This window comes from Bipolaris maydis, assembly GCF_028858645.1.
Source record: "Bipolaris maydis strain C4 unplaced genomic scaffold PSV08scaffold_1, whole genome shotgun sequence".
NCBI classification, from domain to species: domain Eukaryota; kingdom Fungi; phylum Ascomycota; class Dothideomycetes; order Pleosporales; family Pleosporaceae; genus Bipolaris; species Bipolaris maydis.
The window spans coordinates 2,871,330-2,890,256 of NW_027093857.1; the positions used below are offsets into that span (position 1 = coordinate 2,871,330).

At 52.4% G+C, this 18,927-nt stretch overlaps 7 protein-coding genes across 7 annotated transcripts; 3 read left to right on the plus strand and 4 right to left on the minus strand.

The window, feature by feature from the left end:
* The first annotated feature begins 1,818 nt into the window (after positions 1-1,818).
* PSV08DRAFT_398304 (uncharacterized protein) lies at positions 1,819-4,454 on the plus strand. Its single transcript, XM_014220300.1, has 3 exons — positions 1,819-1,929; positions 2,000-3,096; positions 3,150-4,454. Exons 2-3 carry the CDS (start codon positions 2,124-2,126, stop codon positions 4,001-4,003), a joined length of 1,827 nt encoding a protein of 608 aa, XP_014075775.1. The 5' UTR covers positions 1,819-1,929; positions 2,000-2,123; the 3' UTR covers positions 4,004-4,454.
* Positions 4,455-4,684: 230 nt separating this feature from the next.
* On the minus strand, positions 4,685-5,491 carry PSV08DRAFT_259748 (uncharacterized protein). Its single transcript, XM_014220301.2, has 2 exons — positions 5,260-5,491; positions 4,685-5,183 (listed from the first exon to the last, which is right to left on the minus strand). The coding sequence occupies exons 1-2, from the start codon at positions 5,306-5,308 to the stop codon at positions 5,041-5,043; spliced, it is 192 nt and encodes a 63-aa protein (XP_014075776.1). The 5' UTR covers positions 5,309-5,491; the 3' UTR covers positions 4,685-5,040.
* A 1,074-nt stretch (positions 5,492-6,565) lies between these two features.
* Positions 6,566-7,708, plus strand: PSV08DRAFT_376738 (uncharacterized protein). The gene has a single exon (XM_066093330.1). The coding sequence runs from the start codon at positions 6,606-6,608 to the stop codon at positions 7,551-7,553; it is 948 nt and encodes a 315-aa protein (XP_065950034.1). The 5' UTR covers positions 6,566-6,605; the 3' UTR covers positions 7,554-7,708.
* A 314-nt stretch (positions 7,709-8,022) lies between these two features.
* PSV08DRAFT_259771 (uncharacterized protein) lies at positions 8,023-8,835 on the minus strand. Its single transcript, XM_014220303.1, has one exon. It carries the CDS (start codon positions 8,580-8,582, stop codon positions 8,163-8,165), a length of 420 nt encoding a protein of 139 aa, XP_014075778.1. The 5' UTR covers positions 8,583-8,835; the 3' UTR covers positions 8,023-8,162.
* A 521-nt stretch (positions 8,836-9,356) lies between these two features.
* On the minus strand, positions 9,357-13,562 carry PSV08DRAFT_398307 (CPSF A subunit region-domain-containing protein; the record flags this gene model as incomplete). Its single annotated transcript, XM_014220304.2, has 3 exons — positions 9,357-10,904; positions 11,074-13,177; positions 13,319-13,562. 3 exons carry the CDS (start codon positions 13,560-13,562, stop codon positions 9,527-9,529), a joined length of 3,726 nt encoding a protein of 1,241 aa, XP_014075779.1. The 3' UTR covers positions 9,357-9,526.
* A 324-nt stretch (positions 13,563-13,886) lies between these two features.
* On the plus strand, positions 13,887-16,739 carry PSV08DRAFT_193654 (SDA1-domain-containing protein). The gene is made up of 4 exons (XM_014220305.1): positions 13,887-14,194; positions 14,251-14,928; positions 14,978-15,404; positions 15,457-16,739. The coding sequence occupies exons 1-4, from the start codon at positions 14,007-14,009 to the stop codon at positions 16,429-16,431; spliced, it is 2,268 nt and encodes a 755-aa protein (XP_014075780.1). The 5' UTR covers positions 13,887-14,006; the 3' UTR covers positions 16,432-16,739.
* A 322-nt stretch (positions 16,740-17,061) lies between these two features.
* PSV08DRAFT_376750 (uncharacterized protein) lies at positions 17,062-17,760 on the minus strand (the record flags this gene model as incomplete). The annotated part of the gene is made up of 3 exons (XM_014220306.1): positions 17,062-17,441; positions 17,516-17,576; positions 17,644-17,760. The coding sequence occupies 3 exons, from the start codon at positions 17,758-17,760 to the stop codon at positions 17,062-17,064; spliced, it is 558 nt and encodes a 185-aa protein (XP_014075781.1).
* Positions 17,761-18,927: the final 1,167 nt, after the last annotated feature.

Below are 18,927 nucleotides of genomic sequence, written 5' to 3' on the forward strand. Positions count from 1 at the left end.
GACAGGCACTCCTGGAAGGTGCAGATGAGGGGATGGGGGGTTTACCACACAGGAAAACTCAAATGGGCAATGACGACATGGTCGATGGCAGTCAGGGGGGGGGGGGGAGTTCGGCTTTTTGCAGGCCAGGTGCCGTCCAGAACCGTTCCCAAGGAGGAGGTTGCGGAAGGAGGAATAAGGCCGGCCAAGAACGATATCGGCTTTGTGTGACAGAGACGGGCAGGCAAGTATAGTCTTACGCCGCCCAAGAGGGATGTCAGGCGGCGTATAGTACTATTAGCGTGCGAGAGTGGCAGCATCCTTCCTAGTGGTGTTCGTCTTCGCGAAGTCGAAGGCTTGTTGTTCCTAATTTTATCCACACGGACATGAGTACTTGGACGACCGACAGATGGACTTGGAGAGAGGCCGCGTCATCGGCCCTCGTGTGAATGTCCGATACTGGGCAGGGTCCAGTGGCGCAGTGCATGCTGCGATAAAGCCTGTGCAGTGCAAATGCAAAACGTGAAGAGTAAAGTGAGTATGTAAGAAAGTAGGCAGTTTGCTCGTGCCGAGCGTCGTTGACATGAGGCGGATCGACGGGACATGGCATGGGCAAACCATGGCCCAGGGTGGCTGGATGCCCAAGCAAAACAATGTGAGGTTCTATTGGACGGTCAGCTCCGCGCCGTATAAGTATGTAGTGAGCAAGGTGACAGCTTCGACGTGCTTGACCGGCGACGGGCGTTTCGCACCTCTCGCACGCTACCAATGAAAAGACGCGCGAGTGTGAGAGGGTGTGCGAGTTTCTGCGACTGCCATCACACATGCTGCTGGGCTGCACACGGTTCTGGACTGCCGCTGGAGCCGGGGAGGCCATGCGAAGACTGAGTGCGAGTGCAATGTGTGGTTGTGCACCGCATCCCGTTCCGGCGGGCGGCCTAGGCAGCCGCCGGCCAATCATGCACGGTGGCGTGTGAACAGCCCAGATGAGGCAAGGAGCCAGAGCCAGCGCTATTGGCAAGCCGATAAAGGGTGTATGCACTGCAGGGAAAGCGCGTGCGAGTATTTGTAGTTGGTATCAACTATGCGAGCAAATACCGTGTAGCACACAGTTGGTTACTAGTGCGCATCAGCAGTACGAGCGTAAACGCGCGTTGGCGTGTCGGGCGGCGGTGATGGCTGTGGCTGGAACGCTGCGACGACATGCCGACCTAGCGTCCCGGTGTGGCTGACTGGCTGACTGGCTGGCTGCCAAAGCAGGAATTACCGCAACGCTGGCCCGAAGCGGCTAGCGCGAGCCCGCTGACAGCACAGCCTCAGTGGTGGTGCACCATGGCGGCCCTTGGTTGGCTGCACCAAGCGTCGGCATCGGCGCCGCGAGGCCGGGGGTGCATGCTATGTACACCTGCCCAGCGCAACATCGTGTGCTGGCTTCGAGGGCAGACGGCCGTCAATGGCGGCACGCATCAGGAGAGGGTGCAAGCAGCAGCGCAACAAGGGCCGGCTCGTCCACGCACTTGTCCATGCCGTCCCGGTTGTCCATGTGCTCGGCCGTGGCGTCAGGGAGCGTTGGGGGTATTCCCGGCGCTCAGGAGACGCCAGACCAGGGCGGCTGCCAACGCTGGGTAGGCGTTGATCGCCCCCGGCCTTGTCCTGCTATTTGCAGCCAGAGACTCCGCCTCGATTGTGAAACGCCTCCCCGACGGGCGGTGGAGCCCCCCCCCAGCACAAGCACAAGCAAGACCTGCGCCCGTCCCTCGTCCACCCATTCCCTTCTCCTCTTCTGCCTACCTGCCAACCTGCCAACTCGACACATCCTCTTCTCCTGCTTTTCCTTCCGACACTTCCGCACATCCGCCCGTCGTCCCTCGCCCGACTCTTATTATTGTCGACACTTTCCATCTGCGCCTACACCTCAGAACCCCCTTTGCACACAGACGCTCCCCCAAGGTGCGGACCCTTCGGCTCCCATCCTCCGTGCTTGAACAAGGCCCAGAAACGAGCTGACGACGACTCCTAGCCAGCCTAACCGCTCCTGTCGCCCTTCCCACTGCCCGCACCGCGACGTCCCCAAGACACGACCTTGTCTGCCCAAGGGCCGCCCAAACACCCAGCCGCGACTCCCCAGTAGTCAAACAAACAACATGGCTACCGCAGTTCAACCGGCCATGTCGATGGCGCCCTTCAACGGCCTATCTAATCAGTGCGTCGATCCCAACGAGTTCTTCGACTTTGGTCAGATGCCCTCGCCCACCCAGCCCACCACCCTCAAGCGTGAACAGAGTGCTACGTCGGCTATGGGCAGCCCGACCAGCACCAACATCGACGACGACCTTCAGACTCCAGCAAAGCCTAGCCACGAGTACGAACGCTTCAAGCAACAGACCGGCCTTCCCTCTGGATCCATTGCCGGCCTCGCTCCCAACTACAACACCGGCTTCCCTCTCTTCTCCTCCTCCGGCCTCGACGAAATGGCCATGATGGGAGGCGACTCCATCATGGACGGTAGCGCATGGAACAGCGGGCTCTCCATGGAAGTCCCCATGAACATGGGCATCGACTACCGCAGCAACAGCTTTGTCTTCAACGAAGGCTCCCAAGACGACTTTGTCGACCCCAGCGCCATCACTCAAGAGGAGGTACCCAACGTCAGGGTCTGGCCTGGTATGCACCAGCAACAAGCTGCGATGGCCAAGGCGCAGGCGCAGGCCCAGCAGCAGCGAGCACAGCAGCTGGCCCACCAGAAGCAACAGCAAGCCCTGCAACAACAACAACAACAACAGCAGCAGCAGCAACCCCAACTCCCCCGGTCCCGTCTGCCTTCCACTAGCCAGGCTAGCCGCAAGACCTCGAGCCCACTTAGTGACGCTCATACTGAAGAGATGATCACCCGCGTTGTCGCACAGATCCGAGCCGACAGCCAAAACGCCTCAACATCCATGCAAGACAACAACCAGGGTCTACTCCCCCACATCATCCGCGCCAAGAAGGACGAGGAGGACATGGACGAGGATGAGAGGCTACTTGCCTCCGAGGAGGGTAAGAAGCTTAGTTCCAAAGAGCGCCGTCAATTGCGCAACAAGGTCTCCGCGCGCGCCTTCCGCTCAAGGAGAAAGGGCAAGCAATACACCTCGATACATGTGTATACAATCTCAGCTAACGTCGTGCAGAATACATTGGCCAACTCGAAGGTGAGGTCGCCATGAAGGTCAACGAGGCCAACGAGCTCCGCGCACAGAACCGTCTTCTCATGGAGGAGAATGCCCGCTCGCGTGCATTCATTGAACGCCTTCTCCGCCACCAGGCCTTCACTCCCTTCCTCGAGGAGCTCTCCCGCGACGAGTCTCTTCAGATCAAGGCTCCCATGACTGCCATGCCTTCCACCTCCGCTGCCGTTACCGCTGCTCCCGCTCCTGCCTTCCAGCCTCAGCCGCAGTTCAACGCCATGTCGCAGCCCGAGGACCCCCAAGTCAGCATGACTATGGCTCCTGAACCCCAGATTGACTTTGCCATGCTCAACTTGAACAACTCGAACAACGCCAACCCAAACTGGAACGTCAACAATGGCTTCAACTTCCAGCAACCTGTTGCTTTCGCCGTTACCGAGCTTCCCGAGGGTCCCTCGAACCCTCTCGACACCCAGGCCATGTCCGGTAAGGGATACAGCGCCATCTTCAATGCTGAGGATGATGCATCTGTTGAGGACATCAAGGCCGACTACCCCATCATTAAGAACCCTGTTCAATCTACACAGCCCACCGCCGCACCCGTTGACGAGGCTGAGGAACAAGATGACGAGTATGACCTCTACTACTCCTCGCCTGCTCGTACTGCTACCTCAGCCCCACTTGAGGAGCAAGAGGTTCTCTTGACCAATCCCGACAAGGTTTTTGCACACTACTCACTCGTCCTTTCCGATGAAGCCAACGAGGCACGTCTTGCAGACCGTCTAGAAAGGAAGATTACCGCCATGAACACAGTCATGCAAAGAATATCCGACGTCACATCCATGTTTGACGCATAATTCTTTTGCAATATACATGGTCTTTTTTTAAAAAAAAAAAAAAAAACTTTGACTTTCTTGATGCTTCGATCAAGCCCTACAATTTCCCGTGGCTTCATCTCTTAGACTGTTTTACACATGATTGGACGATTCCTTTTATTATTCTTGATACCCAAGTCAGCTTTCTCTAGGTGCGACTTGGGTCGAACTACAGCGAGCGTGCATAGCTATTTTCCTTTGTTCATTTCGGCGACTGCGCAACGGTATCAAGCGTACATCAATCCTTTTCAAAGGCGTTTTAACGGTATTGGGTTTTTCTTGTAGATATCTTACTGGCCCCGAGGTCAAGTGGGGATGGATGAGATGGAACAGGGACACATAGACTGTCCATGATTCGAGGGTGTGTACGTAGACATTTGCGAGAAATCCAAATATAGTACCAAATGTTCAGGAGCAGTTTAGTATTCTTGAATTGTGTGTGTGCGTGATAATGATTACGCAATGCATTGAGGACTGAGTGGTCGAAGACAATAGGATAGGGGTATATCAACGTCCATCTAAATTGCCTTGAAAGTCTTGGGCATACAAGGACAAGGTAGTCAATTTGATACACACAAGATTGTTTAAAATACGAACAAGATGCTTGTACATGCATGGAGCACAGGCGGGCCATTTTCATCACATCTCACATCTTCTCACTCATGAAACAAGACCTGATATTTGTATTCATTCCTTCATCTCGTACCCAAAAGAGAACAAAGGAGAAAAAAAAACAACTCCAACTTTCCATTGTCGATTCGTCTTTTCCAACCCCAGAAACCCTTTACATACCCCAAAAGAAAAAAAACAAACACTGTTACCAAGCAAACTAACGGAGTAGCTATAGTAACGCCCTTTTCCCCTTCCTCAACTCCACTAACACAAATATCGACAAGAAAGGTTTTTTAAAAAAGAAGAAGAAGACGAAGAACAATCAAACAGCGCCCCCCTTTTTTTGGGGGGGGGGGGTTTCCTGGGACTGAAACAAAGGCAAGAAACCCCAGTATTCCTATTCTCCCTCACTTGCTCTCGCTCAGCGCCGGCATGCCGCCTGACAGCGCGTATCGGGCTCGTGCGTGTTGCTGTTGCCAGCGGGTGCGGGCGCCGTCGACGGCGGCGCCTTCTTTCGAGGCGACGACGGTGGTGTAGGTTAGGCCGAAGGCTGGAGGGGTGAGGTGTTAGTTATTTTGGTGGGAGATGGGATGGATGGGGAGGGATGGCGGGAAAGAGAGACGGACCCATGAAGGCGGCAAAGGCGGGGAGATAGGACTTTGCTGCTGCAGGCATTGTTGTTGTTGTTGTTGGGATTGTGATTTGGCGGCGGTACAGTAAGATGGTTTTGTGATGTTGAAGTTTGTCGGTCTATGTGACTTTTTTCTCTTTTTTGCCTTGTAGATTGCACTTGAAGCGTTGGTAGGCAAAGATATGTGGTGGTTATCACTGTTGATGATGTATGGAGATGATTAAATGTATGTGACCTTGGTGGATGGAAAAAGGTAACACAAGGCGAGAACACTAACATTCTTTATATTCATGAGAATCATCATGATGCTGGCCCATTTACCTGTTGTCTCTGCCTATACGGTTCTCTACCGCCCAATGCATCATCCATTTGCCAACCCCATCTTTTTTTGCGTTGCGTGATACCCAAGGCCCGGAATCAGGAAGCAGGAAAAGCATTTAGGCGCATCCCAGCGCGAAGGATAGGAATGGCAGGGGTGCGGATCGTGAGACGTCGAAATAAAACGCATACTGCTATTGGCTGCTTGCGAATATGTCGCGTGATGTGTGTATATCACTATAGGGCTGCAGAGGTACTGGTGGCGAGACATGGGACTGAGGAGGGTGCGTGTCGGGCTGCGCCGGCATGGGGGTGGGGTGACTTTGTTCGTCAAGGTCGTACGATCGTATGATAACCACGGGCCTGGGAATGCGGGTTAGTGCCAACAACGTCGAACTTTGGCACATGGAAGCTGTTCAATATCCTTGACCTCGATTCCTGAGGTTCGACATAATTCTCTCATCTTTTCGGATGAATCGAGCGATTGTTTGGTGGTTGGCCTATGTGGGCGCGTGAGCAATGTGTCGCATTGGCGCTTCTAGCATGCAGCGACTTCCTTACTCGAGGACCTTGCAACAACAGCAACAACAACACACGACATCAGACCGTCTACTCATCGTTGATATTCGCCTTTGAGATCTCGATGAGATATACAGTGCAGGCTCGTAAACTACTCGCTGGCTATTTGCACTTGGGCAAGTAAAACATGGTACTGGAACCACCAGTACTCATCTAGAGCGGATTCGACTTCATCAACAAGATGCGCCTCGCTCCATACCCTTCGTTGCCTCCGCTGTCCCGAGGTGCATAATTTGATAATTTGCATTGTCAATGATCATAGACTAAGTGTGATGTTCTGCTGATCTCACAGATATCCTTTATGGACGAACTATAGCAGTAGTTTTGTGTTACAGTGGTGCCGAGCAGACAGTTTGGATCGCTACCGTACCACAATGGCAGTTGGATATGAAAGCTGTCTTTCCAAAAAGGCGACACTTTCACATCAAACCTATCGCCGCTGTCATGACAACAACTTCGAACATCAGCGCAATGAGCGTGACGGCCTTTCCCCAGTGGACGAAACCGATGCCACCTGCCCATTACTGGAACACCATGGAGATGGCGAATCATCTAAAGGAAAAATCGCTGTATAGCGAGATTCGCGCTGCGTCTACAACCACAGACATACCAACTCCTAGTACAGTGAGCGTGATAGCTACTCCACTAAGGTCTCCTGGATCTACTGGGCTACCTCCTCCACCCATGACCATTCGGGGAACTCATGGTGATTGCGAGGTACAGCCATCGGGTTATGGCCCCGTTCCGAAGTACGACAACATGCGGGGATTCTCCTACTCGTCAGAGATACGCCATGCGGCGGAGAACGCCCCGATCCCCCCCGGCTACATCGAAAGCTTTGTCTCCGCCAACGGATCGTTTGTCGGAAGCCACTATCTCGGTCACTACGAACTAAAGTCCTTTGATACACTCGAGTGTGCTAGGAGATGCGATGAATGGGGCAAGCTAGCTAGTAGTCTGCTTGGCGATGGCCCAAGTAGCAGTAACGAGTCGAATACCCGAGATGCTAGCCCAATCGTCGCAACGTCATATAGGAATACGGATAACAGGGGCACGGAATCTGGCCACGACCAAATCTGTCAGGGTTTCAACACCTACTTCGAGCGGGCGCCTGCAATACGGCTCGGTCCCGGATGTCGGGAGTCTGCAAGCCGAACAATTATAAAGTGCGCCCTGTGGGGGGAATCACTTCGTATTGAGGGCGCTAAGAATATTGGATACAGAGAGTGGGATTTTGACGTGGTCATTGCGGGTTCCAACGGGTATAGTCTAGAGAAATACGCCGAGTCAAGCAACCTGGCCCCTGGGAAGAAGCTAGAGCCCGTGGTTCTTGCGGCACTTTTTGCACTTCAAGTGTTTTTGGGATTCATGGCACTTTGGGGGCAAGACTGAAGGCTCAGGAAACATGGAACGGGGCAGGCTGCTTGAATCAGTTAGGCAGGCGTTCAGCTTGGCTTTTATTGGTAAGTCCTTATGTAGGGATCGAGCACGAATATGCTGTTCACCCACGTACAGCGAACATTCGTAATATTACGGCAGTTTCAGTGCTATTTCGATTCATTCATTACTAAGATGGTCGCCATATGCCTATTACATACTACTAGACCTACTACTAGACCTACTACTAGACCTACTACTAGACCTACTACTAGACCTACTACTAGACCTACTATGTAGTATCCTGTTGTGAGGCATATGCCATTGGTTCCAACTAAACACCTGTCTTGCCACTAACACCACATTCCACCAAGACTCTGTTGATATTCAACTTTCCACACTTATTCGAACATACTGTTAACATACACACATACGCATAGCAAACCCAGTCCCAAAAGCCAAAAGCTGACTATCCCAAAACCCAGTTATCCTACCAAAAGAACACCTTTTGCAAGAATTCTTTTGTCCCAAAAAAAAAAACCCCCCCGGCGAGGAAACAACCAAAAGAACAAAAGCCTCTCTCCCTCTGCTCACGTCCGTACTTACACCACGACATGAATCCTTTTACAATCCAACACCACACCCACCCCTCTTCATCACAAAAAACTTGGTCTTGGTCGTATCCGTAAACTTCTCCTCCTCAGTCAGCATAACCAGCGCCTCCTCGGAATGCATAAACGTGATGAACTGCTGCAAATGTAGCTCGTCCGCAAACACCATTTCGCCCTTGCAATCCCAGTCGAAGACGTCGTCTGCGCTGTCGCTGCCAATCAGCACGCGCGACAGCCCGGTGGGAACTTCTGACTCGTCAACGTGGTACAGTCGGTTCCAGGCTAGCGGGTGCACTTTGCCTGCTGTTTCCTTGAGCAGAGGTGCGTAGCGGGTTTCGTTGTGCTTGTAGAATTCTGCTCGCGTGACTCCCTCCTTGCGCGTCGCTACTGTGACGAGCACAATGGGGTATTTGGTTGCTGGTGTTGCGGCCATGTCTGAAATCTTGGCTTTCTTCTTGGCTTTCCTCTTGGTTGGTTCCTTTGAAGCTGCTGGATGCTCGTCTTCTCGTTCTTCTTCTGTTGTCCTGTTTTTTTTCTCGGTCCGAATGGGCGGTGGCGATCCGAGGTCCCGGGGCAGAGGTTCAGAGCGGGTCAGAGATTAGGTTAGCGACCGACGGTCTGGGAATTGGGATCAGAAGGATTCGCTTCAATGTTTTTTTTCTGGGATCAACTGTCGATGTTGAAGAGTCAATTCACGAGTAGACAAGAACGGCTTTTCAGTCTTCAAGGGCGAAAAAAAGGAAGCTACGGGACGGACAATATTGCCGTGTTGCGGATGGCTGGCTATGTCTCGGGCCATGCTCAGGTCCTTGCTTTCCTCCGAAGTTTAGTACTCCAGATCATCCATTCACACCCCCAGCTGAACTCGACGCCCCACGGTCGAAACACGGCCTCCTGCATAAGTATGTTGTTGTCATCATAGCTTCTTGGCTTCATCAGAGAACCAAGCGTTAATAATATTGGTCTTATTGTCCGAAGGGTTAGCATGGGACATCATGCCCCTATTGGGAGTTTGCCATAACGAACAAACATGGCTAGTATCTGTGTCACTACTCAGTATACCCAGTACGTAACAAATTTGACACCTGTTACCACTGTTATCTTCTGACCAAGAACAGACAGTATCCATCGCCTCGGGACAGGCCTGTCACGTCCACAGACCCCACCGCCAGCGCTGATCAAGCCAAAGGACACGGAAAGCTATATTCTGGGTATCATTTGGTCAATTGCGACCTACATGCCTATCTACTAGTACAGATTACTGCTTTCTTCACTAAAGGCACGCTATAAGCGCAGGACAAAGCACGGATGTTTTCCCAAACCTAAGAGCTCCAAACGCCATTGTTAGCAAAGATTGAAAGTAGATCTTTGCGTCTTCTAGAAGGCGTACAAGCCCCTCATGTTCCAAATCGACTCATCGATCTGGCTGGGAGTCCATTCCGAACCAGTAATTTGACCAGCAATGCTCTCCCTCTTGTCACGGGGAAGAACTAGGAAGCGTTCAATAAGATCACCATCAATGACACTTTTGACGGGTGCAAAGTAGCTACGGAAAGCGAGATGGTCGCGCCCGGACAGTGGCTTGTCATCAGAGCGGAGTTGGAGCTCGAGCTGCTGGAACATCTTGTGTGAACGGCGTGAGTTGAAGGGGATGAGAGCGCCAAGGGTGCCTTGGAGACCAGCCCAGAAAACGACGCGTTCACCACCTGATAGCAAGACCGTCTTCTGTATTGACACCGGTATGTCATTGGTGAAGTAATGTGCGATCAGGTCGAGCCTATTGGGAGTACCGCCGAGATAGCTCTTGTCGACAAGCAGATCAGAGCCGTCTGGTGACTCGTCAGAAGATTCGGAAACCTTTTGTGGGCAGCGCACAAGCCAGATGTTACCAAACTTGTCACCGCCCACAGTGGTGTCATAGTCTAGCATCTCAGAGGCTGTGGTATGCCGAGCGACGGTGTCATCAACGAAAGGGATCAGGCGATTGGGGTGAACCTGGTCTTTATGTACGACGTACGTGACCGACTGTGCTTGATCGGAAACGACCAATCGGCTACCCTGTGTCTTGAGACCCGTGATGCGCGTTGGTACACAGTTGGGCGCCTGAGCTTTGCGCAGGACTGACTTCATACCGCAATCATAAAGACATAGGTGACGTCCGATACCAGCGAGCAACTTGCCCTTGAAGGCAAGTAATGCCAGAGGTGGATCGCTGACAGTAGTTTCGTGGAAGAACTCCAGTTCGCGGCCAGTTGGATTGATCTTGTATATCTGGATCGAGGCAGACGAGAACTTGTATGGTGTGAAGCTCAGGTCTTTTGCAGTACCAACAGCAAGGAATGCTTCATCATTACGGCTCTCGAAGAAAACTAGAGCGGCACTGACAAGGGATATGTTGCCATTGAGCTCGATAGTGTGAGTGACTGCCTTCTCAGTGACAGGATCGACTACTTGGATGCAAGATGCCCAACTGCCCTGAGCCCTTGGATAACCAAAGTCTACTGCGGGGAATTCGTCGCTGTCAGTTGCACCATTAGACTGCTCAGTCTCCATCGAGCCATTGGTGCCGTCTTCCTTCTTTCCACCACTTTGCGCAATTAGCTGTTGCCTTCGATCAGCACTAATCGTGTTATTGTCGCTCTGAATTACGTAGAACACGCCCTGGTCATGGTATCCGACCATCTTCCTAGGGGTGTACTTCAATGGTATACTTTCATAAGTGGTATTATCCGTCAAATCGTTGAATGTGAAAATTCTAGCGTAGTTAGCAACTATTCTCCAAGCCAACCAATATAACAGTGTTGAGTGGGTAACTGCGTTCAGTAGGAACAATTGGAACCAAAAGGTTTGAACCCTCATCGTGTTTAAGGTGTACAAGGTTTCATCATCGCAATCATGGGAGGAAAAAGAAGGGCTTTGCTTACCGTAACTCATTAGCGCTCACGCAGATGATTCCCTTGAATTGTGAGCCATCAAAGTTCCATGCGGACTTGAAAGAAATGTAGTTCAGTGGCGTCAGCTGCAGCACTCCGGTGCGAGGATGAGTGTAGCCTAGCCATGGCCGCGAAGTCATGGCTAGAATGGCGGGCTCCCCGGCAACAGTGACCTTTGCAAATTTGATAGGCTCAGGGCCGAGGAAGCGTCTCCGGGTATCGCCAATATCACCAGTCATCTCGTCCAGTACCGATCGAATGTACACACCACTTCGCAAGCCAATGTGAAGGAACTGGCTATACCCACGGGACGACTTGTCCGTCATAAGGTTGACGGTCAAGTCGCTTGGGGGCGACGTAAGTGCTTGGACGGAGATGCTTCGCAAGATGTTGCCCTCCATGTCAGGACTCAGATTGTAGATCCTGACCGTTTGGTCACTGCAGCCAACAGCCAGGAAGAAGGCTCGTACGCTACCCTCTGGTACATCGGGCATGGCAAGACAGTTGATGGTACTATCCAAAACAATCTCTTCTTCAGCCATGGCAAGGGAACCATCAGAATCACACTCAAAGTACAGAATCTGACCAGAGCTGAGGGCGATTGCGACTTGGCGGTTGTTGGTTGCACAAGCTACAATGGTGCGGTGCGCAGGAGGTTGCCAATCAGTCAGGCTGGCGTGCGTCGCGCTCGCATCGTCATTGGGAAACTGGATGCCCTGAATGTGACGAATTCCCTTGGGGTGGATTTGGATGATGCAATCCTCGCCAAACTGCTGCACGCCAAGGGTGTTTGTATCTGGAAGGAAACCAGTGTTGGAGGCTTCCTCGACATCGTCGCCAATCTTCAAGACGAGTGTTCTGCTGTGGAGGCAAAGAACAATGAGTGTGTCCGTCTCGTCTTCGCTAGTCAGCTTCGTTGTCCATACATCGGAAGCGTTCTGTGGTAGAGGAGACTCGATGAGATCCAAGACCTCTAACGCGTTCCTCGTGGTGCGGAAAGAACTTCGGCCACCTGTACCGTTGATTGTGTATATCTGAGGCGCGTCTTCCAATGCAGGGTTGGCAACTTCCATGTCCATAATCGGGTTAAGACTTGGCATAGCCTCTACCGCAGTGAGGTTGACCAGAGCGCGGGGACGGAAGAACGGAGGTGCAAACGAGGCCTCCGGGTCAACGGGAAACTGGCTGCTTTCAAAGACTGGGTCATCAGTTTCGTCACCCAGCGACTCCAGTTCATACAAAATGCGGTCTCCAGACTCGCACGCAGCGTAGACGAAACCCGCCCGGAGAATACAAATACTTGTCGTTACAGGAATGGTATCAAAATACTTGATCTTGATGTTCTCGACCGTGCCGTTGGGAGCATCAACGGTAAGCTTGAAGACATCGCCATCCTCTGTCTGTAGAAGATAGAAGAAGTCACCGCCTTTGAGAGAGTATAGAGTACCAGCAACAATCATACGCTTCCGGTTAGGATCTTCAGTCGCGCCCTCGCGGCGTGGAATTGCCAGGCGGCGGACGCTTGACTTGTTGTTGAAGATGCGACGGTATGTGATGCTGTCCTCTCCGCAGCACAATACACCACTCGGTGCACTTGGGCCTCCGGGTACCCGGAAGAGAGTATTTGCTGTGCGATCGACAGGCTCTGACCACTTTCGTACAATGTGGTTCAGACCCAGATCCAGCTCGTAGTACACAAGCTCCTTCTTGATCTCCTCGTAAGCTTCGCCCGTGGGATCAGTCTCGGAATTCGAGTAATCCACTTCGAGCGTTGCAAACATGGGGTTGTCGTAACCAACGTCGAGACCGATCAGGCAATAGACAAGTGTCTGGGGCTTGTGCGCCTCAAGTGGGGAGGAGATGGCAATATCGGTCTGACCACTTCGGGTGAGGATGTAGACCAGCTTGTTCTTCTCCGTCGAGGCAATCATAATAGCGCGCCCTTTCGGGTCGGCTGCCAGGTACTCGCCTGGCACGACACGTCGTATTCCAGACTTGCCGAATGTCTCGAAGTGAAGGGTCTTGAAGGTGTGCTCATCAGGAAGGTACTCGTACGTAACCAAACGTCCAGAGTCGGTGGTTATGACAATGTGGTCTTACAGAGTCAGCAAGGCTTCTTTTCTTAGTAGGAAACGCAGTCCAGTCCACCGCGGGCTCAGGGAGCGGCGAGCTCGAAGGTGTCGTGTGCTTTGAAAATCACTATACTGCTTGTAGCGGGGAAGGGTGCCCGACATACCTTTGGTGCCGCCCGCAATCCTGAACTTGGCAATGCGACGGATGATGCCGAATACATCTTGCGAGTAGAGCTCTTGAAAGCCCTTCTGCCGCCGCGAAACCTCGAGGATGGCCAGCCGGGAGCCGCTCGCAGTGAGGATCTGCTGCTTGCCGTTTCCGAGGAAGTCACCAGAAATGGCATCCTGTGTCGCTGTGGGCTGCTTCACCGTCAAGGCGTACAGCGACATGGAAGAGAAGCTAGTCATGGTGGGCGACGGCGGGCGCTGGCCCGAGTAGTGCTGCCGTGTCTGTCGTTCGAGGATGCAGAAGCTGGCCTCGAATCAGGATGTGTAATGCAGGATTCAAGCAGAGCTTTTCGAAGAGTGGGTGCGCGCCAGTTGAAACTGCGCGGCGGGAGAAAGCTGGCGCAGGCAGTCGAGCATCGTGAAATCTTTACGGTGAAGGAGGCCAAAGCTCCCCGGATCCAGTGTCGGCCCGACCCAGCCAATTGGTGGCATGGCCCCACTAAAATTCTATGTCGCAAAGTCAACGAGGCGCAACGGCGACGCGAGTGAACCACGTTGTCCAGTACACATTGCTTGCCGTACGAGACTTCCGGCCCATTCTAAACTCCTTTTCCGGTCCGAGTGAGGTTTTTCCTTCAAGAATTCACCGTTAGCCCGCCCACCGACCAACCTCGGCCCATTACCATGAAGCGCAAAGTCGGCGCTTTGGAGAAGCTTGAGTCTGACCATGCCGCACTCAGATTCAAGCTGAAGAGGGACCCTCAATCTTATAGAGATGATTTTGAGCAACAGTATCAGCAGTACCGGACGCTTCTTGATTTGTTCCTTGCGGATCCTTCAACTACGGATGGAGGTCTGGTCGCACTGAAAGAGTATGTCTACCACAATGGATGCTGCGTGGGGCAGAACGCTGACTTTGTTTCTCAAGTCTCATAGAATTTGTATCGCACACGGCGAACCTATACCCAGATCTGACCCTCCCTGAATTTCCCCAGAGTCTTATAGATCTGTTGTCCACACACCATGAAGTCCTCGAGATGGATCTGCGCGACAAGGTGGTGGGTGCTATTTGCTTGCTTAAAAACAAGGAAGTGATTGACTCGGTCACCCTCCTCAACACGCTGTTTCCCATCCTCATCACAACAAATTCAAAGTCCCTTCGAACTTTGCTCTTTCAGAAAATAGTCTCAGATGTCCGATCGTCCAACGCGAAAGCTACAAATCACAAGGTCAACAAAGCGCTACAGACAACTCTGTACAATCTTCTCGAAGCCGACACTACTTCACCGCGCGGTTTCTTGGCCGTTAAAATCACACGGGACTTGTGGAAGCGTCAAATATGGACTGACGCAAGGACAGTCGAGGTTATGCGATTGGCTGCGTTGAGCGACAATGAGAAGACCATCGCGGGCGGAGTCAGGTTCTTTCTTGGTGGCGACCAAGAGAGAGAAGCAGCCGCCGAAGAGAGCGACGACGACAACGAGGTTGACTTGGCCAAACTGAGGCACCAAGCTGGCATCAACAAAAAGAGCAAGAAGAAGTCGCGTGAACTGAAGCAAGCAGCTGCCACCATGAAAAAGAAAGACAAAAAGAAGAATGCGCCGCAGTGAGTACCTCGGTCCCGTTGCCGCCTGCTCAATGCTAACCCTCTACAGCCCACTGAACTTTAGCGCTTTACATTTGCTTCATGACCCACAGGGTTTCGCGGAAACGCTCTTTTCAAAACATATCCAGAACTCCAAGAACAAGCTCGCTCTTGAGACGAAGCTTCTGGCTCTACAGCTCGTGACCAGACTTGTCGGATTGCACCAACTCACAGTCCTGCCGTTGTATTCGTACTTCTTAAAGCACCTCACACCCCGACAAGCTTCAGTAACAACATACCTTGCGTGTTTAGCACAGGCAACCCATAGTTATGTTCCACCAGATGTTCTTGAGCCGCTGGTTCAAAAGATCGCGAATGAGTTCGTGTCGGAAGCATCAGCTTCTGAGGTCGCTGCCGCAGGATTGAATGCCATTCGTGAGATATGTGCACGTCAACCTCTGGCCATGACAGACACATTACTACAAGACTTAGTTATGGTATGAGCTATCCTATCCTACTTGCCTCTACGCCGAAAGCTAACAGTAATAGTACCGTAAATCAAAGGACAAGGGCACAATGATGGCCGCTAAGGGTCTCCTTTCTCTTTACCGCGAAGTCGGTGCCGATCTTCTCAAGAAGCGTGACCGCGGCAAGGATGCGACAATGGGCATTCGTGCTGGTACCATCAAAGAGCGACGTTATGGTGAAGAAGCCATTGGCGAAATCGAAGGCATTGAACTCCTTGAAAAGTGGAAGGAAGAAGAACGTAGGAAGAAGTTGGAAGCTGCTGGACTAGATCCCGACGCAGACAATGGCGATGTTGATCTTGATGACGAGGACGACTGGAAGAAGTGGGAAGTGGAGAGTGACGGCGACAGCGATGATTCAGGAGGATGGATCAACGTCGAGAGCGATGGCGAAGATATCCAAATTAGCGATTCGGAAGACGAGAAGGAAGACCACAAGGAGCGACCAAGCAAGAAGGCGAAACTCGGCAGTGCAACACCCACACCCGGCCCGTCAGCCGACGGCAAGGAAGCCTCGAAGAGCGAAGAGCCAGAAGCAAAGTCCATTTCCAAACTTCTCACTACTACCATTCTCACTCCCGCCGACCTAAAACAACTGCAAGCCCTACGCGCCTCGTCAACAATCACCTCATCTCTCGCCTCGCACAAGCGGGCCCAACTTCTCGCCGCGCGCCACGCCGACGAAGCCATTACGGCGGAAACGATTGAACTGGCGGCGTCGCTGGGCAAGAAGAACACCAAGGAAGAGAAGATCGCAATGGCCAGGCAAGACCGCGAGACGAACCACATGTCGCAGGCGGGCAAGCGCAAGGAGAAGCGACATGCAGAGGGCAAGAGTACGACGAACCAGGACAAGGCGCGCAAGAAGAACTTTTTGATGACGTTGGGTAAGGCGAAGAGCAAGAATAAGAGGAGTTTGGGTGATGTGAAGAAGACGCTTTTGGGACATGTGGAGAGGAAGAAGAGGGGTGGAAAGAGAGGAAACAAGGGAAATTAGGGTTTTCATAGGAGGAGTTTTCTGTTGATTGTGAGTGCTGTATGCAATGAATGTTTTTCCAGTATACATGGGCATTGACATGTTGGGAGAGACGATATGGATATGAGAAGAGAAAAAGTTGGGAAGCATAATACCCTACACACATTTGGAGTAAACACTGGACAGATGAGAAGAAACAAATTCGTGGACTGCACTATTGAACTTTTGAATTTTTTCCTTCCATGTCTGACGTTCCCCTAGAGTTGAAAAAAGAAGAAGGTGAAGAAGTGAAAAACCGATTACACTAGAACCTCGATACTACTGAACGCTCATACCACGTTCAGAGTAGACAAGAAAAAAAAGGTGTGATAAACCCAATTCCCGATGGTCCAAAGCATCTTCAAGAGATGATGGATGTGACATTGGAAAAACCCGCACATGTACACTGCTGTCGCGGTCTCAATAGACCCAAACATGGTACATCAGTCAAAGATACCGCACGTTGAGAAACGCTATGCGATGAATATCCACCACAGCATACCCCAACGGCACATGTTGCAGTAGCAAAGCCAGTGATCAAGAGCATGTGACAAGACATGAGCCGCTTGCATCAAACGCGACTAGTCATACTCGACTTGGGAGTCTTACTCGTTAGTCAGTACTCTGCAGCCAACGCTGTACAGCTCTCTTCGACGTAAACTCACCACGGCCATCGCCACCGTCAGCGGAGTTTTCCTCGTCGGTAGACTCAATCTTGGCCTGCTTCTTGGGACGACCGCGAGCCTTTTTCTTGGCAGCAGGCGCAGACTTGTTGGTTGGCTTCTTGTCGGGCTCCGAGGTGTCGGGCTCGGACTTTGTGGGTTCCTCAGACGCCTCCTCATCTGCGGGTTTGCGCTTCCTGGACCTGGGAGCTGCGGTAGTAAGCTTTGGGGCCTCAGAGGTAGATGCTGTAGTAGCGTCGCCGTTAGACTGGCCGAGGAACTTGGCAAAGGACGGGTGGCTCTCCATGGCTTTTCTTTTGACGGGAGGCCCTGAGTTTGGGAGGTATCGGATTAGCGCGTGCCAGGGATTACTAGGCGAACGGGTGTGGGTGGAAGTCACTTACACATTTTCTTGAGCGAGCCAGCTGTGTTCTTGGTGAGCGCGGCCATGCGGTCATAGTCGAACTATATGTATGTTGTTAGCACACGTCCCTGCAGAGGGTTGAACCAGCAAAAGGTAGCGTGCACTCACCTTGTCAGGGCCCGTGCAGCTCAGGTACGCGGCGGCAATAAGCTTAGTCTCCTTGTCAGCGAAGCCTACGAGAAGCTCGTTAGCTTCTGCGCCGGCAGTGTCCTTTTTGGGTGGCATGATGTTGACGTTGAAAGTAGTTAAGAGCTGCAATTTGCTGAGTGCAATGGAAGAGAGAAGAGAGGATAGCAAGTGAGTCACAAGAATCAAAGTGAGTGTTTGTTGTGGGCTAAACACGGCGTGGTGAATTAGAACTTGAACACTAGCTCAGGAAATTAAATCTTGTGTGTGTGATACTAGGTGAAGTCGGCTTCCAAGAGCGGCGATTCACCTACAACATGCTCGCTATTTGGCTCCTCAACCTTGGAATTGCATGACGATGAAGTCGGGCTTTGAGAGCTTCACTGGTCACTGCTGGGGGGCAAGCTGTGGTGAGTGGTCCGAAAGCGGTTAGATGGCAAATGGTCCGTGCTTTACATATCCAGATGCAAGACAGCAGGCTTAACTGTGGTAGCTTTGAATGCGACGCCAGCACCTGTCCTGAAACTCGCATTCGCTCCCCTTTTCTGCCACGAGGCGCAAACTGACGTATGTGGTGTGTGTATGTGCAAGATGCGTGTGCGGAGAAGTCCTTGATCACCCGGCATGGTTTAGTGTACCGTGTTAAGAGAAGGGGACATGAAAGGGACAAGGAGATCTGCTAGTCCGCATGCTTCTGAGGCATAGGGTCCAAAGTCGCAGTAAGGGGAGAGGATGCCAAGCGATTGAGCATGTACAGCATGTATGTATGTATGTATGTATGTATGTATGTACATGGTTTATGTACTAGGTGTACATGTATCGGCGGTCCAGTCGGCTAACGGCGTGTGCCGGGCGGGAGCAGGACAGGTAGAGCAATACACAGCTTCGGGCAAATGGACGGGTGGCTCGGGGTAGGCGAGGGCGAGCATGATGGGCTGGAAGCGCGCGTGTATGCCCGCTCACCGACACGAGCGCGGCGACGGCGGAGCAGGGCAGGCTGGGTGGTGATGGACTGGGGGATCAGAAGGCGAGGCCTGGATGGAACCAAGGGTGGGGACCAATGCGCAGGCAGTGCTGTGCATAGCTGCGTCTACAGGGCGTCTGTCGGGGGGGCGCAGGCTGCAGAGGCCCAGCCAGCATCTGCGGCCAGCGGGCCGCGCCAGGAACAGGCGCAATTAATTTTGTCCCTCTCGCGTATGGGTGGGTGGATGAATGGATGGACGGATGCATCATGTACATACGTAAGTATGTATGCGTGTATCCACG